The sequence below is a fragment of the Rattus norvegicus genome, chromosome 8, assembly GCF_021556685.1.
Source record: "Rattus norvegicus strain SHRSP/BbbUtx chromosome 8, alternate assembly SHRSP_T2T, whole genome shotgun sequence".
NCBI lineage: Eukaryota > Metazoa > Chordata > Mammalia > Rodentia > Muridae > Rattus > Rattus norvegicus.
Genome location: NC_141541.1, coordinates 80,079,284 through 80,093,866, shown reverse-complemented (window position 1 = coordinate 80,093,866; position 14,583 = coordinate 80,079,284). Strand labels below are relative to the sequence as shown.

The 14,583-nt window shown below is 46.4% G+C and overlaps 1 protein-coding gene across 9 annotated transcripts in view; it reads left to right on the top strand.

Moving 5' to 3' along the window:
* The window catches only part of Cgnl1 (cingulin-like 1), a 165,529-nt gene that overhangs the window by 66,342 nt on the left and 84,604 nt on the right, over positions 1–14,583 (top strand). For all 9 annotated transcript variants that reach the window (XM_087562162.1, XM_087562157.1, XM_087562159.1 and 6 more), the window contains 1 exon segment: positions 1,136–1,348. In XM_087562162.1, the coding sequence (XP_087418288.1) occupies positions 1,136–1,348 (213 nt within the window).

Sequence of the window (14,583 nt, the reverse complement as noted above, 5' to 3'; positions counted from 1 at the left end):
AAAGGTGGCAGGTAGCCAAGAGTCCAGGAAAAGGGAAGGAACCAGGGCTGAAAACACGGGACAGCTGATAGCACTTCAGTGGGGTGCTTCTGGTGGAGGGGAGACCTGTGCACAGTGAGGCTCTGAGGTGCCAGAGTGTGCGGCATCCAGGACTGAGGAAGGCCGAGCCTCCGTCAGGACACCCCAGGGCTTGAAGAATGTGGTTTGAAGCTGAGCTGTTGGCTTTAGTTTTGTGTCTCTTTGTGAGCTCTTGGCAGTGAAAGAGAGGGTAAAATGTGAATGCTGTGCTCTCCTCAGACAAGGAAGATAAGAAAAGTTGTCCTGAGTACTAGGAGCAGGAATAGGCTTGGGACACAGGCGGCTGCACTCTGGAGAATGGGGAGGAGATGAGGCCGTGAGTAATCTCAGGTCCAGGGCAGCAGGACCACATAAGGTCTGTAGCTGAACTGTGGGACAGATGCAAGATGAGTTGTAAACACACAGGCTGGGGGTGCTCATAGGGTAAACTCCGTGTTTAGCATGAATGAGGCCTTGAGCTTAACCCCAGCACCACATCAGCCAGTTGTGGTGGTGCATGACTAATCCAGCCCGTGGAAGGTGGAGGGAGGAGGATCCCAAGGACAAGGCCATCCTCAGCTTCTGAGCAAGTTTTAGGCCAGCTTGGACTATATGGGAACCTGTCAAACAAAGGAAAAACAACACAAGAAACAAAACTCTCCTGAAGCAATGACAGTGAACTCAGTCATGTTAAATCTTGAAGGAACTAAGACACGGGGGCTGGAGCACTGGTAGCTCTTCCAGAGGACCTGAGTTCAATTCTCAGTACCCACATGGTGGCTCACAACTGTCTATAACTCCAGTTCCAGGAAATCTGACACTGTCACACAGACATACATGCAGGCAAAATACGAATGCATGTAAAATAAAAGATAATCATTAAGAAAAGGGAAAAAAACCTAAGACTTAAGCCCCAAAGGTAGCGATGGCTATGGGAAGTGCACATTGTCCCCAGATCTGTGTGGTCTGGGAAGGAGAGCAGGGATGGGACAGGGTAGGTGGCCAATCTGGAGGAGTCATGCTGGGCTACTGGCAAAGATACCTGTTCTTCAGCTCTGCAATTGTCCCTCCCCCCCAGGAGCTCCTGCAGGCCAAGCAGGACCTTCAAGACCTGCTCATTGCCAAAGAGGAACAGGAAGATCTCTTGAGGAAGCGGGAGAGGGAGCTGACTGCCTTGAAGGGTGCCTTGAAGGAGGAGGTTTCCAGCCATGACCAGGAGATGGACAAGCTGAAAGAACAGTACGACGCTGAGCTGCAGGCCCTCAGGGAGAGTGTGGAGGAAGCCACCAAGGTGAGCTGGGTACCCACAGGGGTGTCAAGATGCAGCCAGATAAGAGGTTATGCTCACTCTCCCATGCCAACTCCCCTTGGCATCATCAACCACGGCGAGGAGCTTGTTGACAAGGGACAAGTTGATGGCTAAACCTCTGGACTTCTTGAGTCTATCAGCTCAGGCATCAATAAAGACTAAATGGTTTTTAAGGTGAGATTTTTAAGGTGTTGAGAGGGCTCAGCTTCTGCAAGCTTTGTGGAGTAGAAAGCTGTACCCTCCTGGGGGGTGTCTTCAAGGCTCAACCCCTAAGGTACTGTGTGACGGTGTTTCTGTGCAGCATTGCAGATAGGACCTGGATTTCTGGAACCTTTTGTCCTATCCCAGCTGCTTCCTTTGGGCTTTGCTCAGTGTTCCGTTAGATAATTCATGTCCTTTTCTCAGCGGAGTTGAAAGAGGGCTAATTGGCCAAATTGCCCCAACTCTTCCAAGATAAGTTTTCCCCTTAATTGAATTCTTGGCTCTTACAAATGGGTTGTAAATTGTGTGGAAGTCTTTTGGTGCAGGGTGCAAGGTAGCCACTGAAGGGAAAAGGCTTTGAAAATACCGTGCCATCCTGAGGGAAAGAGAACTACAGAGTGTACATCTTTTTAGTCCCTGAAACAAAGGGTGAAAGTGCGGAAGAGAGAGAACTCTTCGTGCGTCCAGTCGCCAGGGATGACAGTGGCAGCGCCTCCCCTGACCCTGCTAAGCACTATGGTGGTTCACTGATTCTCAATGAGGTCATGATAATTACTAATGACAAGAAGTGAAAGATAAGTTTGTTTGTTATTACAACAGGAAAGTCTGGGAAACTGCCTGCTTGGGGTTATCATAACTCTGAGATACTTAAAAGGGCCTCTGGGTGTGCCCTTCTGCCCTCTAGATTTGATTTTAATTTGAGGGGGACCGGTAGAACTGACTTTGTTGTCCCTTGAGGAGAAATGTCTGGTTTTTGTGCCTTTGTGTCTGGGCAATAGCCCAGTGTCCCTGCTGTTGCTCTTCACATTCTGTTACCTCAACAGCTCAAGCGATTTGTCTATGGAGCACACCATTGCTCTGTCACCCTTAGGGCTTGCAACAATACACAGGTTTAATGTGGACTCCGCAGGGAGACCCATTTGGGGGTGGTAGGGACCAGGGTTCATAGTTGTCGGAGCAGAAGAGGAATCCAGTCTGTACCACATGGAAGCTGTTTAGATGGAAGGTTCCAGGTCTGCTGGCATAGATGTATAAATGGGGACGGGAAAGGCGAAGGTGAAAAGACATGTCTTTGTTGTATGGAGTTGAGGATCACCAACAGAGACCTAGGCTATTAAATTATGACTTTTGTGCTCATAGAGGGCTTTTCTTTTTCTTTTTTACACTAATTCAGGAATTGCTAGGAGATGAAGAGCTAGGTCTGTGGTTTAGAGCACTTGTTTTTTCAGAGAATCTGAATTTACTCCCCCACCACCCCACCACATACATGGTGGCCCACAATCATCTGTAACTCTATTTCCAGAAAATCCAGTGCCCCATTTTGACCCCCCAGGCACTTAGTATATACTCAGTGCACATAAAACATTCATATACATACAATAAAATATACATACATCAACACTAGTCTCTTTCCCTGGGGAACAATAATTTCCAGTTGGTCTCTGCTTAAATATTTGCCTGGCACTATACTGTCCCAGACTGAAATTCATGATTGTTTATGTGGCAGGCAGCAAAAGTCCCTTGCTGAAACTGTTGTTAACCTCCTCACTTCTCTGCCTATGAGGAATGGCTGCCTTCCACTTCCTCAGCCTCCTCAGTATCCTCTCGTCTGTGAACTGCCCTTGCTGCCTCTGTGTCCCTGTCCCCATCCCGTTCTCCTACCCACAAATACACACCTAGGAGTTACTCGCACCTTTGGGTTTTGACTGAACCCTAGGTTCCCATCATGCACTGCTGTAATGGATGTTCCTTTAAGTTGGCATCTTAAGCACAAGGTGTGTCTTTACCTGTTCTTTCTGGCGAGGTGAGGGCTTCTGAGGCCAAACAGGAAGCACTGATGACCAGAGCCGTTAGTTCAGCAGTGATGATGACAGCTGATGCAGAATGGGACAAGTTTCAGAGTGTGCCCGTCTGCTCGAGCTGCAGCTGCCTCTCTGAGTGTGTGCTATGGACATAATTTCCACTCCTCTCTCTCCTCTTCAGCTTGTCCTGAGTTTGCCTGGCCATCCCCTCTTGAATTCATGACATCTCGTTCTGTAATTATTATCAGTACATAATATTGTCTTGCTAATTAAATATTACACAGCATATATAGTTATATATATTATAATATATGTTACATATACATCGTTACATATATCACACTACAGACTGAGTCCAATTAGTGTTGCCCTTTGTACAAGTGTTTAGGGATGACCACTTAGACCCGGAAAATCTATCGGGAGGCTATCTCTGGAGAAAATGGATTCTCCCTGCTCAGTAACTTTACTGTCTGTAACTTTTCATCCAGGAACGGGACCTCTTTAGATTCTCTGCTTTTTCACTTTGGAATATTGATTGGTGCAGGTGGCCACATTGCTGAAGGGTCATGGGGCAGCATCCCTGTCATGTCTAGAAGGCACTGTCTCACAGCAGACCTCCTTTACACACTTTGACCCTCTCACACCCTCACATGTTCCCTGAGCCTTAGGACTCAAGGTGTTGTTACAGATGTTCCAAAGGGGGTTGGGACAGCCACTTAGTCTCTGCCTTTTGACCAGTTACAGATCTCTGTTACAGCCTCCAATGCTGCAGAAAGAAACTTCTCTGATAAGTGGCGAGAGCTGTGTTTATGAAACAGCCGGAGGCTGAGTTGCTTTAGGAAGTGGCAGGAGTAGGTTCTCCCATTTCACCTTTCAAGGCTGAGTCGGATATCTGCATGTTGATGTGAGAGCTCCAACTTTTAAGTGTTGCTAAAACAACAGACAGACAAACAACTCCTCCAGTAACCAAAGGCATATAGCACAAACATATCCATCCACCTGCAGGTCAGTGCTTTGCGGTTCTAGTCCTTGAGCTCAGCACAGTGCCTGGAAGTGACAACTGTAGTGTTTTCAAGATGGCCGAGGACAGACTCCCTCCCAGTGTGGTCACATCCTTACTGCTGGGCTCCCTGAGATTTCCCAGTGGCAGTGAAGGAGATCTTATAGAGGACTCCACAGCTCTGTAAATTCCTGTGCAGTTTCTGAAAAAGGAGTCTGAGGATGTTTGAGTTTTTTTGTAATTTTGCTTCTAAAATGTCTGCTGACGTATGTGACACAATCTTTTGGTTTGTTTTTTTTTTTTAATCAGAATGTATTATTATCTATTTGTGTTCAAGAAGCAGGAAGGTGGGAGTGTTGGGGGAGGGGCATGACAACAGTGTGCAAGCCAGAGATCAACTTCTGGGAGATAGTTCTCTCTCTCTTCCATATCTAGGGATGGAATTTAGGTCTTAAGACTTAGAGGCAGTGGCTTTACTCACTGAGCTCTCTTGCCCGCTCTTCCCCCAATTTATTAAATGCAAACTTAGTAACAGGCAATATCTGCTGCTATGTTATTTATAACATGCTAGTATAGATTTGTAAGAATATTCTATTAAGTATTTGAATATGAGGGGACTAAATAATAATCTTTTAATTTGGTAAGGACTATCTCTCAAATTTGTTCACTTGTATTTAGCCTTGGGAAGGCCTCCTCTTAGACGGTGACTAAAAGCTGACATTTCTATAAGGAAGTGAAGTGCATGACAACGTTCATTTCCTTGGAAAATCTTAGGAGCCCAACCTCTCTTGTCAGTTTTTCTAACTTTTGCCACTGCCTCAAGCCAAAAACCTCTAAAGGGCTGTTTTATCACTGCCAAGTACAAGGCACCTTATCTGGCCCAAGCCCTAGCACTGAATGTCTTAAATTAGTGGAACTCTTAGTGAAAACTGGCAAATTACATCAAGAACCTTTTACTGATATTCCAAACAAATCCTGGGTAATCTTTCTTTTTTCCGTAGACACAGACAGCCATCTGGCTCGGCAGACAGGAACTCACCAGTGCCTTGGTTGTGTGTGGCTTCCTGGCTCAGCCGAGTGAGCTGGACATTTCCTGCAGAACCATGCTGGGTCTAGCTGTTGTGTGGCCTGTTCCCTGTCCCTTCTGATGGAGAGGGGTCTGCATAGGTGGTTAGCAAGGGGTCTTACTGAGTCTTCTAAAGAACCACCCAGGGCTTTGCTCCTTGTTTTCCAACAGTGTTCTCCATTTTTAAAACGGAAATGTCCTCCTTCTACTTTGATTGGGTGCGATGGTTAGATCCAGGGGTTAGTTGGGGGACATGAATCACCACTGGCATGGGATTACCACGAACATCACAATAGTGATGGGGTTGGCTTCTCTTTCTCATCTCTAACCTTCCTTTCCCTTATCAAGAGCACAGAAGAGAAATAGTTTCATAAGCTTTCTTGGAGCGGAGGGTCAGCTCAAATCCAGCTCCCTTGAGAGAGACTCTGGGGCTGGAGAGAGCTCAGCTAGTGAAGCACTTGTCGTGTAAAAGTGAAGACCTGTTTGCTCTCCAGAACCCATGTAAAAATGTTGAGCATGATAGTGTGTGCTTGGAATCCCAGTGCTGGTCGGGTGGAAATAGACAGATCCTAGGGCTTCCAGACTAACATGGTGAGTTCAAGACTAGTGAGAGACCCTCTCTCAAAGACAAGTAGCTAGCTCCCTAGGAAGGACATCTGAGCCTGACCTCTGGCTTACAGGTGCCTACGAAGAGATGTGCACTTCATACATTTGAGTGCACACACATGTGCACACACAAACACTTGCTGTACCTTCCCAGTGTGCAGGGAGCTGTTAGAGATTTAATTCCTGGCTTTATCTTTCCTACCGTCTTACGGAATACTTTTGTTTCCCACTTGACATCCCCAAGGTTAAATATTGTGGGTTAGAGGGATGGACACACTAAAGGAGAGGTCAGGCCCTGACTATCCCAAAGTGGTCCTAGAGGGTTGGAGGATTCCATTTATGTAGAAAGATTATTCCTGACGAAAACAAGTCTCAATTGTGTTAGTAGTTCACTTTGACTAACTCAGTATCTAAGTACTTCAGAGAGTTTGAGGATGGTAAAAAGACACTTTCATTTTCGTATCAGGAAATACGAGCTTTTTTGTCATTAGACTCTATGTGACACATAACAGGAACCCGAGTAAACAGACGAGGGAGAAGAGGGAAGGCAAAGCCGAATAAATAAATGGGGAATTCGACCTTTGTATTGACTTTGTTTTAGATTTATTTTTATGTTATGTTCATGAGTGTTTTGCCTACATGTATGTGTGCCACATGTGTGTCTATGTGCTCATAGAGGTCAGAAGAGGGCATTAGACCCCCTGAAACTGGAGTTATGAGCTGCTATGTGGGTGTTAGGAACCCAGTCTGAGTCCTCTGCAAGAACAACAGATGCTCTTAAACCCCTGAGCTTTCTCCAGCCCCTGTTGGTATTGTTTTTAAATCTAAGGTGATCATACTGATTACTGGTCATTTACCGAGGGCAGACCATGGTGCTTGGTTCTGTGATCCTGCAAAGATAAAGCCGGCAGAATCTGTTCCACTGGGCCACTGGAGTTGAGACAAGTAACACTCAGGCCAATTACAGAGAAGAGTGAACGCCCCAGGTGAGGTGGAGGCGAAGTGTGAGCGAGACCCAGGGTGTGGGCTGGGGAGTGGGGATGGTAGCAATTGGGAATATTTCACGACAGGGTGATGTCCAAGTTGGACTGTGAATATTGTTCAGACACAGGGCCATGGGTGATGAGCATATGTTTGCCCTGAATACAGCATTAGCAATGACTGTGGACAGGGAGATGCGTGTCTGGACTGGAATTGGGAGATGTGAGATGTGGTGGTAGTTACAGGTTAGGAGTGGTTTAAGAGGTAGGGGCCATCCCAATGCAAGGACTGGGTTTGGATCCCAGTTCAGTGAAACCAACTATCAAAAGCACAGTGTGTTTGCAATCACCAGAACCACTTAAATGAGGCCTTTAGATTTACAACATTAAGAAGTGTTCAAATAGTAATGTGTGTGTGTGTGTGTGTGTGTGTGTGTGTGTGTGTGTGTGTGTGTGTGTATGAGAGAGAGAGAGAGAGAGAGAGAGAGAGAGAGAGAGAGAGAGTGCTGATATTACTTATGCCTACTACTTGTGTGTACTTGAGAGAACAACTTAAAAGATAAAGATTTACTGTGGCCTGTGGTTTCAGAGGATTGGATTCTGTCCCTCATGTGCTCAGGTGGGACTCTGTACCTGTGGATGAGTAGAATGTCTTCACATCACCACAGACAAGAGGAGGAGACGGGGGGAGTCAGATATGAGATGCCTCCAAGGACCTGCTCACAGTAGCTGACTTCCTCTGGCAAGGCCCTCAGCCTGTAGTTTCTAAATCTTCTTATAGTGCCATCAGCTGATGACCTAGGCCTTAACAAACGGGCCGCAGGAGATAGCTCACATCCCAACCACAGCAGGAGTGTCTGTGATTCTGTGTCCGAGTTTCTTTTGCTGTGATAAAGGCCATGACCAAACCTGGGGAGGAAAGAAGGGGTTTTTTTGGCTTTTATTCCCTGATCATAGTCTACTCTTGGAGAAGGCAGGACAGGAACTCAGGGTAGAAGCCAGTCTGTGAGCAGGTTTTTTTTTTTTTTTTTCCAAGTGGCAGGTCAGCCAAGGGTCACGTGGGAAATCCAGTGTTAATCTTGGGATCTGTGGACCTGCCTCCCTTCAGACATGACTATAATTCAGTATAAAAATTTCATTGCTTTCTCCTCTAAGAGAGCCAGGTTAGCCAGGGGGAGCCATGAAAACCAATTTCCTTAGCATTATAACTTCAAAACAAAAATCAATTTATATTGAATGACAGTTCCTGAGCAGTGGATTAACTGTAGAGTGTCTAAACAGGAAAGAAAAATGTCTCCTTACAGATGCAGGAGTGCCTAGAGCAATTGTTCTCATTCCCGTGGGTTGTGTCCCCTTGGGATCAAAGGATCCTTTCACAGGGTTGCCTGAGACCACCAGAAAACACAGATATTTACATTACAATTCATAACAGTAGCAAAATTACAGTTATGATGTAGCAGTGTAATAATTTTATGGTTGGAGGTCACCACAATATGAAGAACTGTCTTAAAGGGTTGCAGCATTAAGAAGGTTGAGAACCCACTGGCCTAGAGAGACGTAAGAGTGGTCCTTAGCAGAAGTAGGAGCTATGATTTATATCCCAAGCATCTTTTATAACCATGTGTGGTAGTACATGCCTTTAATCCCAGCACTTGGGAGGCAGAGGCATTTTGAGTTCTAGGACAGCCTGGTCTATATAGTGAATTGCAGTACAACCACGGCTACATAATGAGAACTTGTCTCAACAAATTAAAAATTACCTTTTATTCTCCAGTGTTCTCTCTTTCTGAACCTTTTAATAATTTTCTGCCTCCTGTATTGATTAAAAAGTATTTAAATAAGGCACCCATGTGGATTTCAAAGGCCTTGTTCTATGGCTCTGACCTGGATAATCATTGTGTCTGGAACTTCATGCCCATTACAAGGAAACTCCAGACCCGCTAGCTGACATGTCTCAGTGGGCAGTGTCCCCGTGAGTCACTCTGCTGTGCTGACTGAGATGCCCAGGTCATGTGCTGTGGATTGTAGAATACAGTTTTGGGAAGTTCCAGATCTGCGTATCTTGTGCGTGTGGATGTGGTACCTGTGCGTGTGTGGGTACCTGTGAGATTATCAGTGCAGGGTGGTGTGGAAGTCAGAGGTCAAATCAAGTGCTTTCCTCAATTGCTTTAACACATTATTATTTGAGTCAGTCTCGTACTGAACCCAGAAGCTACCTTTTTCTCTAGGCTTGTTGGCCAGTGATTTCCCAGGAGGCTCCTGTTCTTCCCCCTGAGGTTATAGGTAGGCATGGGCACGCCCCAATTCTGTGTGGTACTGGGGTCAAACCCCGGTCCCCATGCAGCGCAGCAAGCACTTCCCCCACTGAGCCGCCTCCTGGTCCCATGTCCTTTTCTGAGGCAATGACTCATCTGTCATCAAGTGCCTGGCTGTGTTTCACGTGCCAGCACGGTGCTGGTTCCCAAGACTAAGGCAGCCAAACCATGGGCTTGGGCTTGATAATCTTTTGTGGTCTTGTGGGAAGATAAGAATGACCTCGATGCTAAGACCACTGTGGTCCTAGCTGGGTAGGAGAGCAAGGTGGGAGGGCAGCTCTTGATAGCAGAGCTCCAGAAACAGAGGGTTCGTTCTGACTTGACAGCCTAAGAGCTGTCACTGGAGCAAATCTTAGAAGGTAGAATAAACACGAATTATCTTCTCATCGAGAGGTCTTGGACACTCTTGGGCTGTGAGTCTGTGTGGTGTACGCAGCTCCTTCAGCAAAGTAGGGTCACAACAAAAGTGGCCACAACGTTTAAATCATCTAAGCATGCGATGCAGAAAGAATACTGGCGGAGGAAATTGCTTAAAATATATTTTATTAAGTAAAATAAAAATAAATCAAGAACCTGGGAATGTAGCTCAGCTGGTGCAGTGTTTGCCTAGCCTGCATGAAACTCAGGGGTTAATCTCCAGTACGGCATGAAGCCAGGGCACTGATACAGGCCTGTAATCCCAGTACAGAGGAACTGGAGGCAGAGGACTGTGAATTCAAGGTCATTCTTGGCTTTGTAGTGAGTTAAGGTCAGATTCGGCTAAAGGAGAACTTGTCTCAAAAGACAACAACAACAACAACCAAACAAACAAAAACTCAGTTTCCTGTCACAGTTAGGACTCTGTGAGGTGGGCCCTCACAGAAGGAACTATTTCCAAGGATGGCAGGAAAAAGAGCTGCCTTTGAGGTCTACTCTCCAGACTGGAGGGATTTACTGCTGCTGCTGTGTGGGAAGGATGCTGGCTTTGTGTTACAGTTCAGGAAGAGTAGCCGAAGGGTTTCAGCCTATGGATGTGGGGGCATTTGGTTGCTGACTGTACTGAGAATCATGAACGCATTTTACAGCAGTCCGTGGGGTCCCGGGGACAGGACTTTCAGGACACGCAGCCTTCAGCTGATCCAGAAAACCGGGACAAATTCACATGCAGTGTGAAGAGAAAGTGTGGAGACTTAATTAGATGGAGAAAGAGGTACAAAACCTGAGCTGGCCTCAGAAAAAACGCCAGAGCAGCCCGCTCTCAAATACACATGCTCTTCCCTCCCTTACCCTCATGATTGCTGGGTGGGGAGGCACGTTCCTATTTCTCCAAGATGGGGAGATCAGGATTGAACTACACAGCTGGTTTGATGTAAAAAAGTTCACGTCATTTCTAACCACGTGGAATGGATCTGTTCAATAGATAATCCACTTATAAACATTCATTTGTTCCGGGCACTGCGCTGAGTTATAGGGATAAAGGGAACAAACGAGAAGAGACAGTCATTGATTGTGTGTATGTGTGGTTATACCTGTAAATATGTAATTCTACTGTGGGAAGTGCTTGCAGTTGATAGAGATCTAAAGGGCAGAAAGGAGTTTGATAAGTTATTCCTCACCAATAAAACAAGCCAATTCAAACCAAATTAAAAGATATGAAAGCAGGTTTATTGGGAAACAGCTCTCTGGTGGGTTCACTGATCTCATAGGAAGAGGTCAGTGAAGTCACCATGAAGAGGGAGACAGGGGAAGGGGAAGAGAAAGATAGAAAAACACAGACAGACACACAGACAGACAGAGAGAAAAGGGAGAGGGAGAGAAAGTACACACAAAATGTCTGGATTATATAGGGAAGAGCATCTTGGGGAGGGAAAGCCCGGCTGCAAAGCTCTGGACAGAGGCTGAGGTTTGCAGCCACACCCTACAATGGGTAGGGACTGAAGGATGCTTGGAGAACCTAGAGGCCAGGTCTGCTTTGGTATGTTAAATAGCACCTCGGTTGGTTGTCTCAGGTCTAAGTCCCAACAGAGTTAAATATGTTAAAATCAGAAATTACGGAATGGTCCCGTCAGAGGAAATAGCATGTGCAAGGGGCTGACCTGTGGAGGGAGTATGGGCTGTTAAGATGTTAAGTGAAGTCCACGAGGCTGAGCTGTGGAAAGTCTGGGGTAGAATGAAGTGGGAGCAGCAGGGGGCATACAGGCCATTCAAGTCCTGGGGTGCATCTTACTGATTCCTTTCTTATATTTAGTGGGAAACATTAAAGATCATTGAATATGGGAGGTGGGAGGGGGAGACAGACATAGTGAATGGAGCAGAGAATGAGGGAGAAAGGGGCGATGAGGGAGGGAAAAAGGAGAGGGGGTAGAAGAAGGAAGAAGAGAGTAAGTGGAGGTAAGGAAGACGAGGGGAGGGAGAGAAGGAGGAGACAGACAGAGACTAACAGAGGGAGGTGGATACCAAAAGCCTGAGGGAGAGGCTGAGCCTCTTAAATGGATGGGGTACATCGCTTTGGAGCAGCAAGGCTTGCTCTGTCTTTCCAGGTGACAGTGTTGAGGGACACTTGTCTATGCTGCCACTTAACACAGAGGCCTGCCCCTCTGAGCCTCCTCAGCTACTTTTTAATAAGATTATGACCCATTTCCTCTCCACTGGTTCTGGAAGAGGAGGGGAAGGGAACAGACCAGGGATGGTTCCATTCTGCTTGGGACCTTTCTAACAGTCATGCTGACTTTGTAAAAGGACTGAGTGAGTGGGCGGGTCAGTAGGGTTGAAGCCGGAAGGGATAGCTTGTGTTTGTAGGTGGTGAAGATCCGTGGGGGCTGCTCACTGACTGTTGTCTGTTCTAATGGAACTCCGTGGAAGTCCTGGCTCCCCAGCATCCATCTCGAGAGTAACATGGATCACGTGCCTGTGTGCTTCCACTGCTCCGTTTTAGGGGCTGCTGGGGCCTGAACCCAGGTACCTGGTACAGTTGGCGGATCCTACCTACTGAGCTGCATCCCCAGTGGATTTACGTTTAAATATCTTCCAACATTTCAAAGGCTTCCCAAGTGAGACAGACATTCTGAATTCTTTGGATTGTCACAAATATTGCCTGGAGTCCAGAAGTGTGAATGAGGAAAAGCCATGACTACTGATGGACGGTGTCAAACAAACCAAGAGTGTTTCCTTGTGTAGATATGGTCATACCACAGGAACTAGGAAGTGCTGGAGAGCAGCTATTTAAATAACCGAGAACAACCACAGACATCCAGTCCTTAATATCTGGGAGGGAAAAGCTTTATCAGAAAGCTTGCTTAATTTGCCTTCCCCCCCCCCCTCTGTGTGTGTGTGTGTGTGTGTGTGTGTGTGTGTGTGTGTGTGTGTGTGTGTGTCTGAGTCTGACTCTCTAAACCCTGTCTGGTAGATGTTTTTCTGAAGTCTTGCCAAGACCATTAATTAGATTTTTATTTGGTGGAAGAATTTGGCATTATCATTTGATCATTTTGGGTGAAAAATGGAATTTGTCATGTGCTCTAAACCCATTCGTGGGAATCTCATGGACACTGGAATGTCTACAGCAGCAGAGGAAATCAGGCTACCGATGGCATCATGGGAGCCCAGTTCTAAGTTGGCCTCCAATGGCTGTACTTTAGTTACCTTACTCCTTTGGAGTCTCTTCCCACATTGACTGCCGTTATAGGAAGAACAATGTGTGGCTTCTTGGTAGGTCTTGGGAGACATGATGGCTTCTCTCCTTGGTTTCTCTCAGCTCTCTTGCTCAGAGGAGAGCTAGCTGCATCGTTTCAAGACTATTCAAATAGCCCGTGAGAAGACCCAAGCTGTAAGACATTGAATCTACCTGTCTGCTGTCATATGATTGTGCCATTTTGGAGGCAGAGCCTTTAGTTCTGGTCCGCAAGCCTCCCTCCCCACTTTTGTAGTGCATGGCAGAATACCACGGACTTCACCCAGCGCCTTGTGCCTGCCAGGCACCTGATCTACCACTGAGCTGCATCCTCAGCTCCCCTCCCATTTCTTTTGAGGTAGGGTCTCACTAAGTTGCACAGGCAGGTGTTAAACCCACTCTGTAGCCCAGGCTTTGAACTTTTAATCCTCCTGCTTTAGCCTGGAATGACAGACCTGTGCCACCAGGCTCAAGTTGGCCAACATCCTGGCTCCTGGTTCACTGGAGCCAGCATCACTACATCACTTCTACTACCCCAGAAACTTGTGAAGGCAAACAGCGGTTGTTGTTTAAGGCTGGATTGTGAGGAAATTGGTTATGTAATAGTAGATAATTACTATAACATTTTAACTTACTCTAGACAGTTATGGTCTTATTTATATTTGTGTATCCAAAAGGTTGTGTGTGTGAGTATGTGTATGTCTGTGTGTGTGAATGTGTAAATATGTATGTGTATATATTGTGTGCGTGTGTGTTGAGTGTATGAATGTATATGTGTATTATTTTTATTTATTATTTTTTCTTTTTTTCGGAGCTGGGGACCGAACCCAGGGCCTTGCGCTTCCTAGGCAAGCGCTCTACCACTGAGCTAAATCCCCAACCCCGTAGATGTGTATTTATGTGCATATGTGTGTGTATGTGGGTATCTAGTGTAGTATATGTAGAGAGGTGCCAGTGCCAAGGCCAGAAGAGGGCACTGGGTAGTCCTGCTCTCCTGTTCTCTGCTTTATTCTCGAGTCGTGCTGGTAGCCAGCAAATTCCAGAAAGCCTCCTGACCTGGCCCTCTGCATCGCTAGGGTCACAGGCACACAGACAGCCTTGGTGAGCTTCTTTTGTTGGACCTGGGGATCTCAGCTCAGTTCCTTTTGCTTGTTTACCAAGTGTTCTCACCTACTAAGTCCTCTCGGTCCTGCAGATAATGTGCTTATCCATCTTGGGCCTGAACTGGTAGAGATGGATTTAGGTGCTTCGTGCGTGGTGGACGAATTCCGGTGGCAATCATTACACAGCAGGTAGGTGCCCCGAGGAGTGATTAGATGTGGTTTAGTGAGTTTTGAAGTACAGAGTGAGTCATGTGTTCAGGACTCTGGAAATGTGTAAGAACAAGTTAGCGTCACACACACACGGAGGAAAAATCCTTCTGCCCTGGTCACCTTCGGACAAGGGAACTAGTTTAAGCCAGCATCATTCAGTTAATTTCACAAAAGGCAAACTAGAGGGCAAATTGTTTGCTCCATTATTGGTGACTGGACAGAGACCTCAGCTCCACCCTGGCAAACTCAGCAACCTGAGGGGTGTCCTCCTAATCTTTTAGGGTCTCT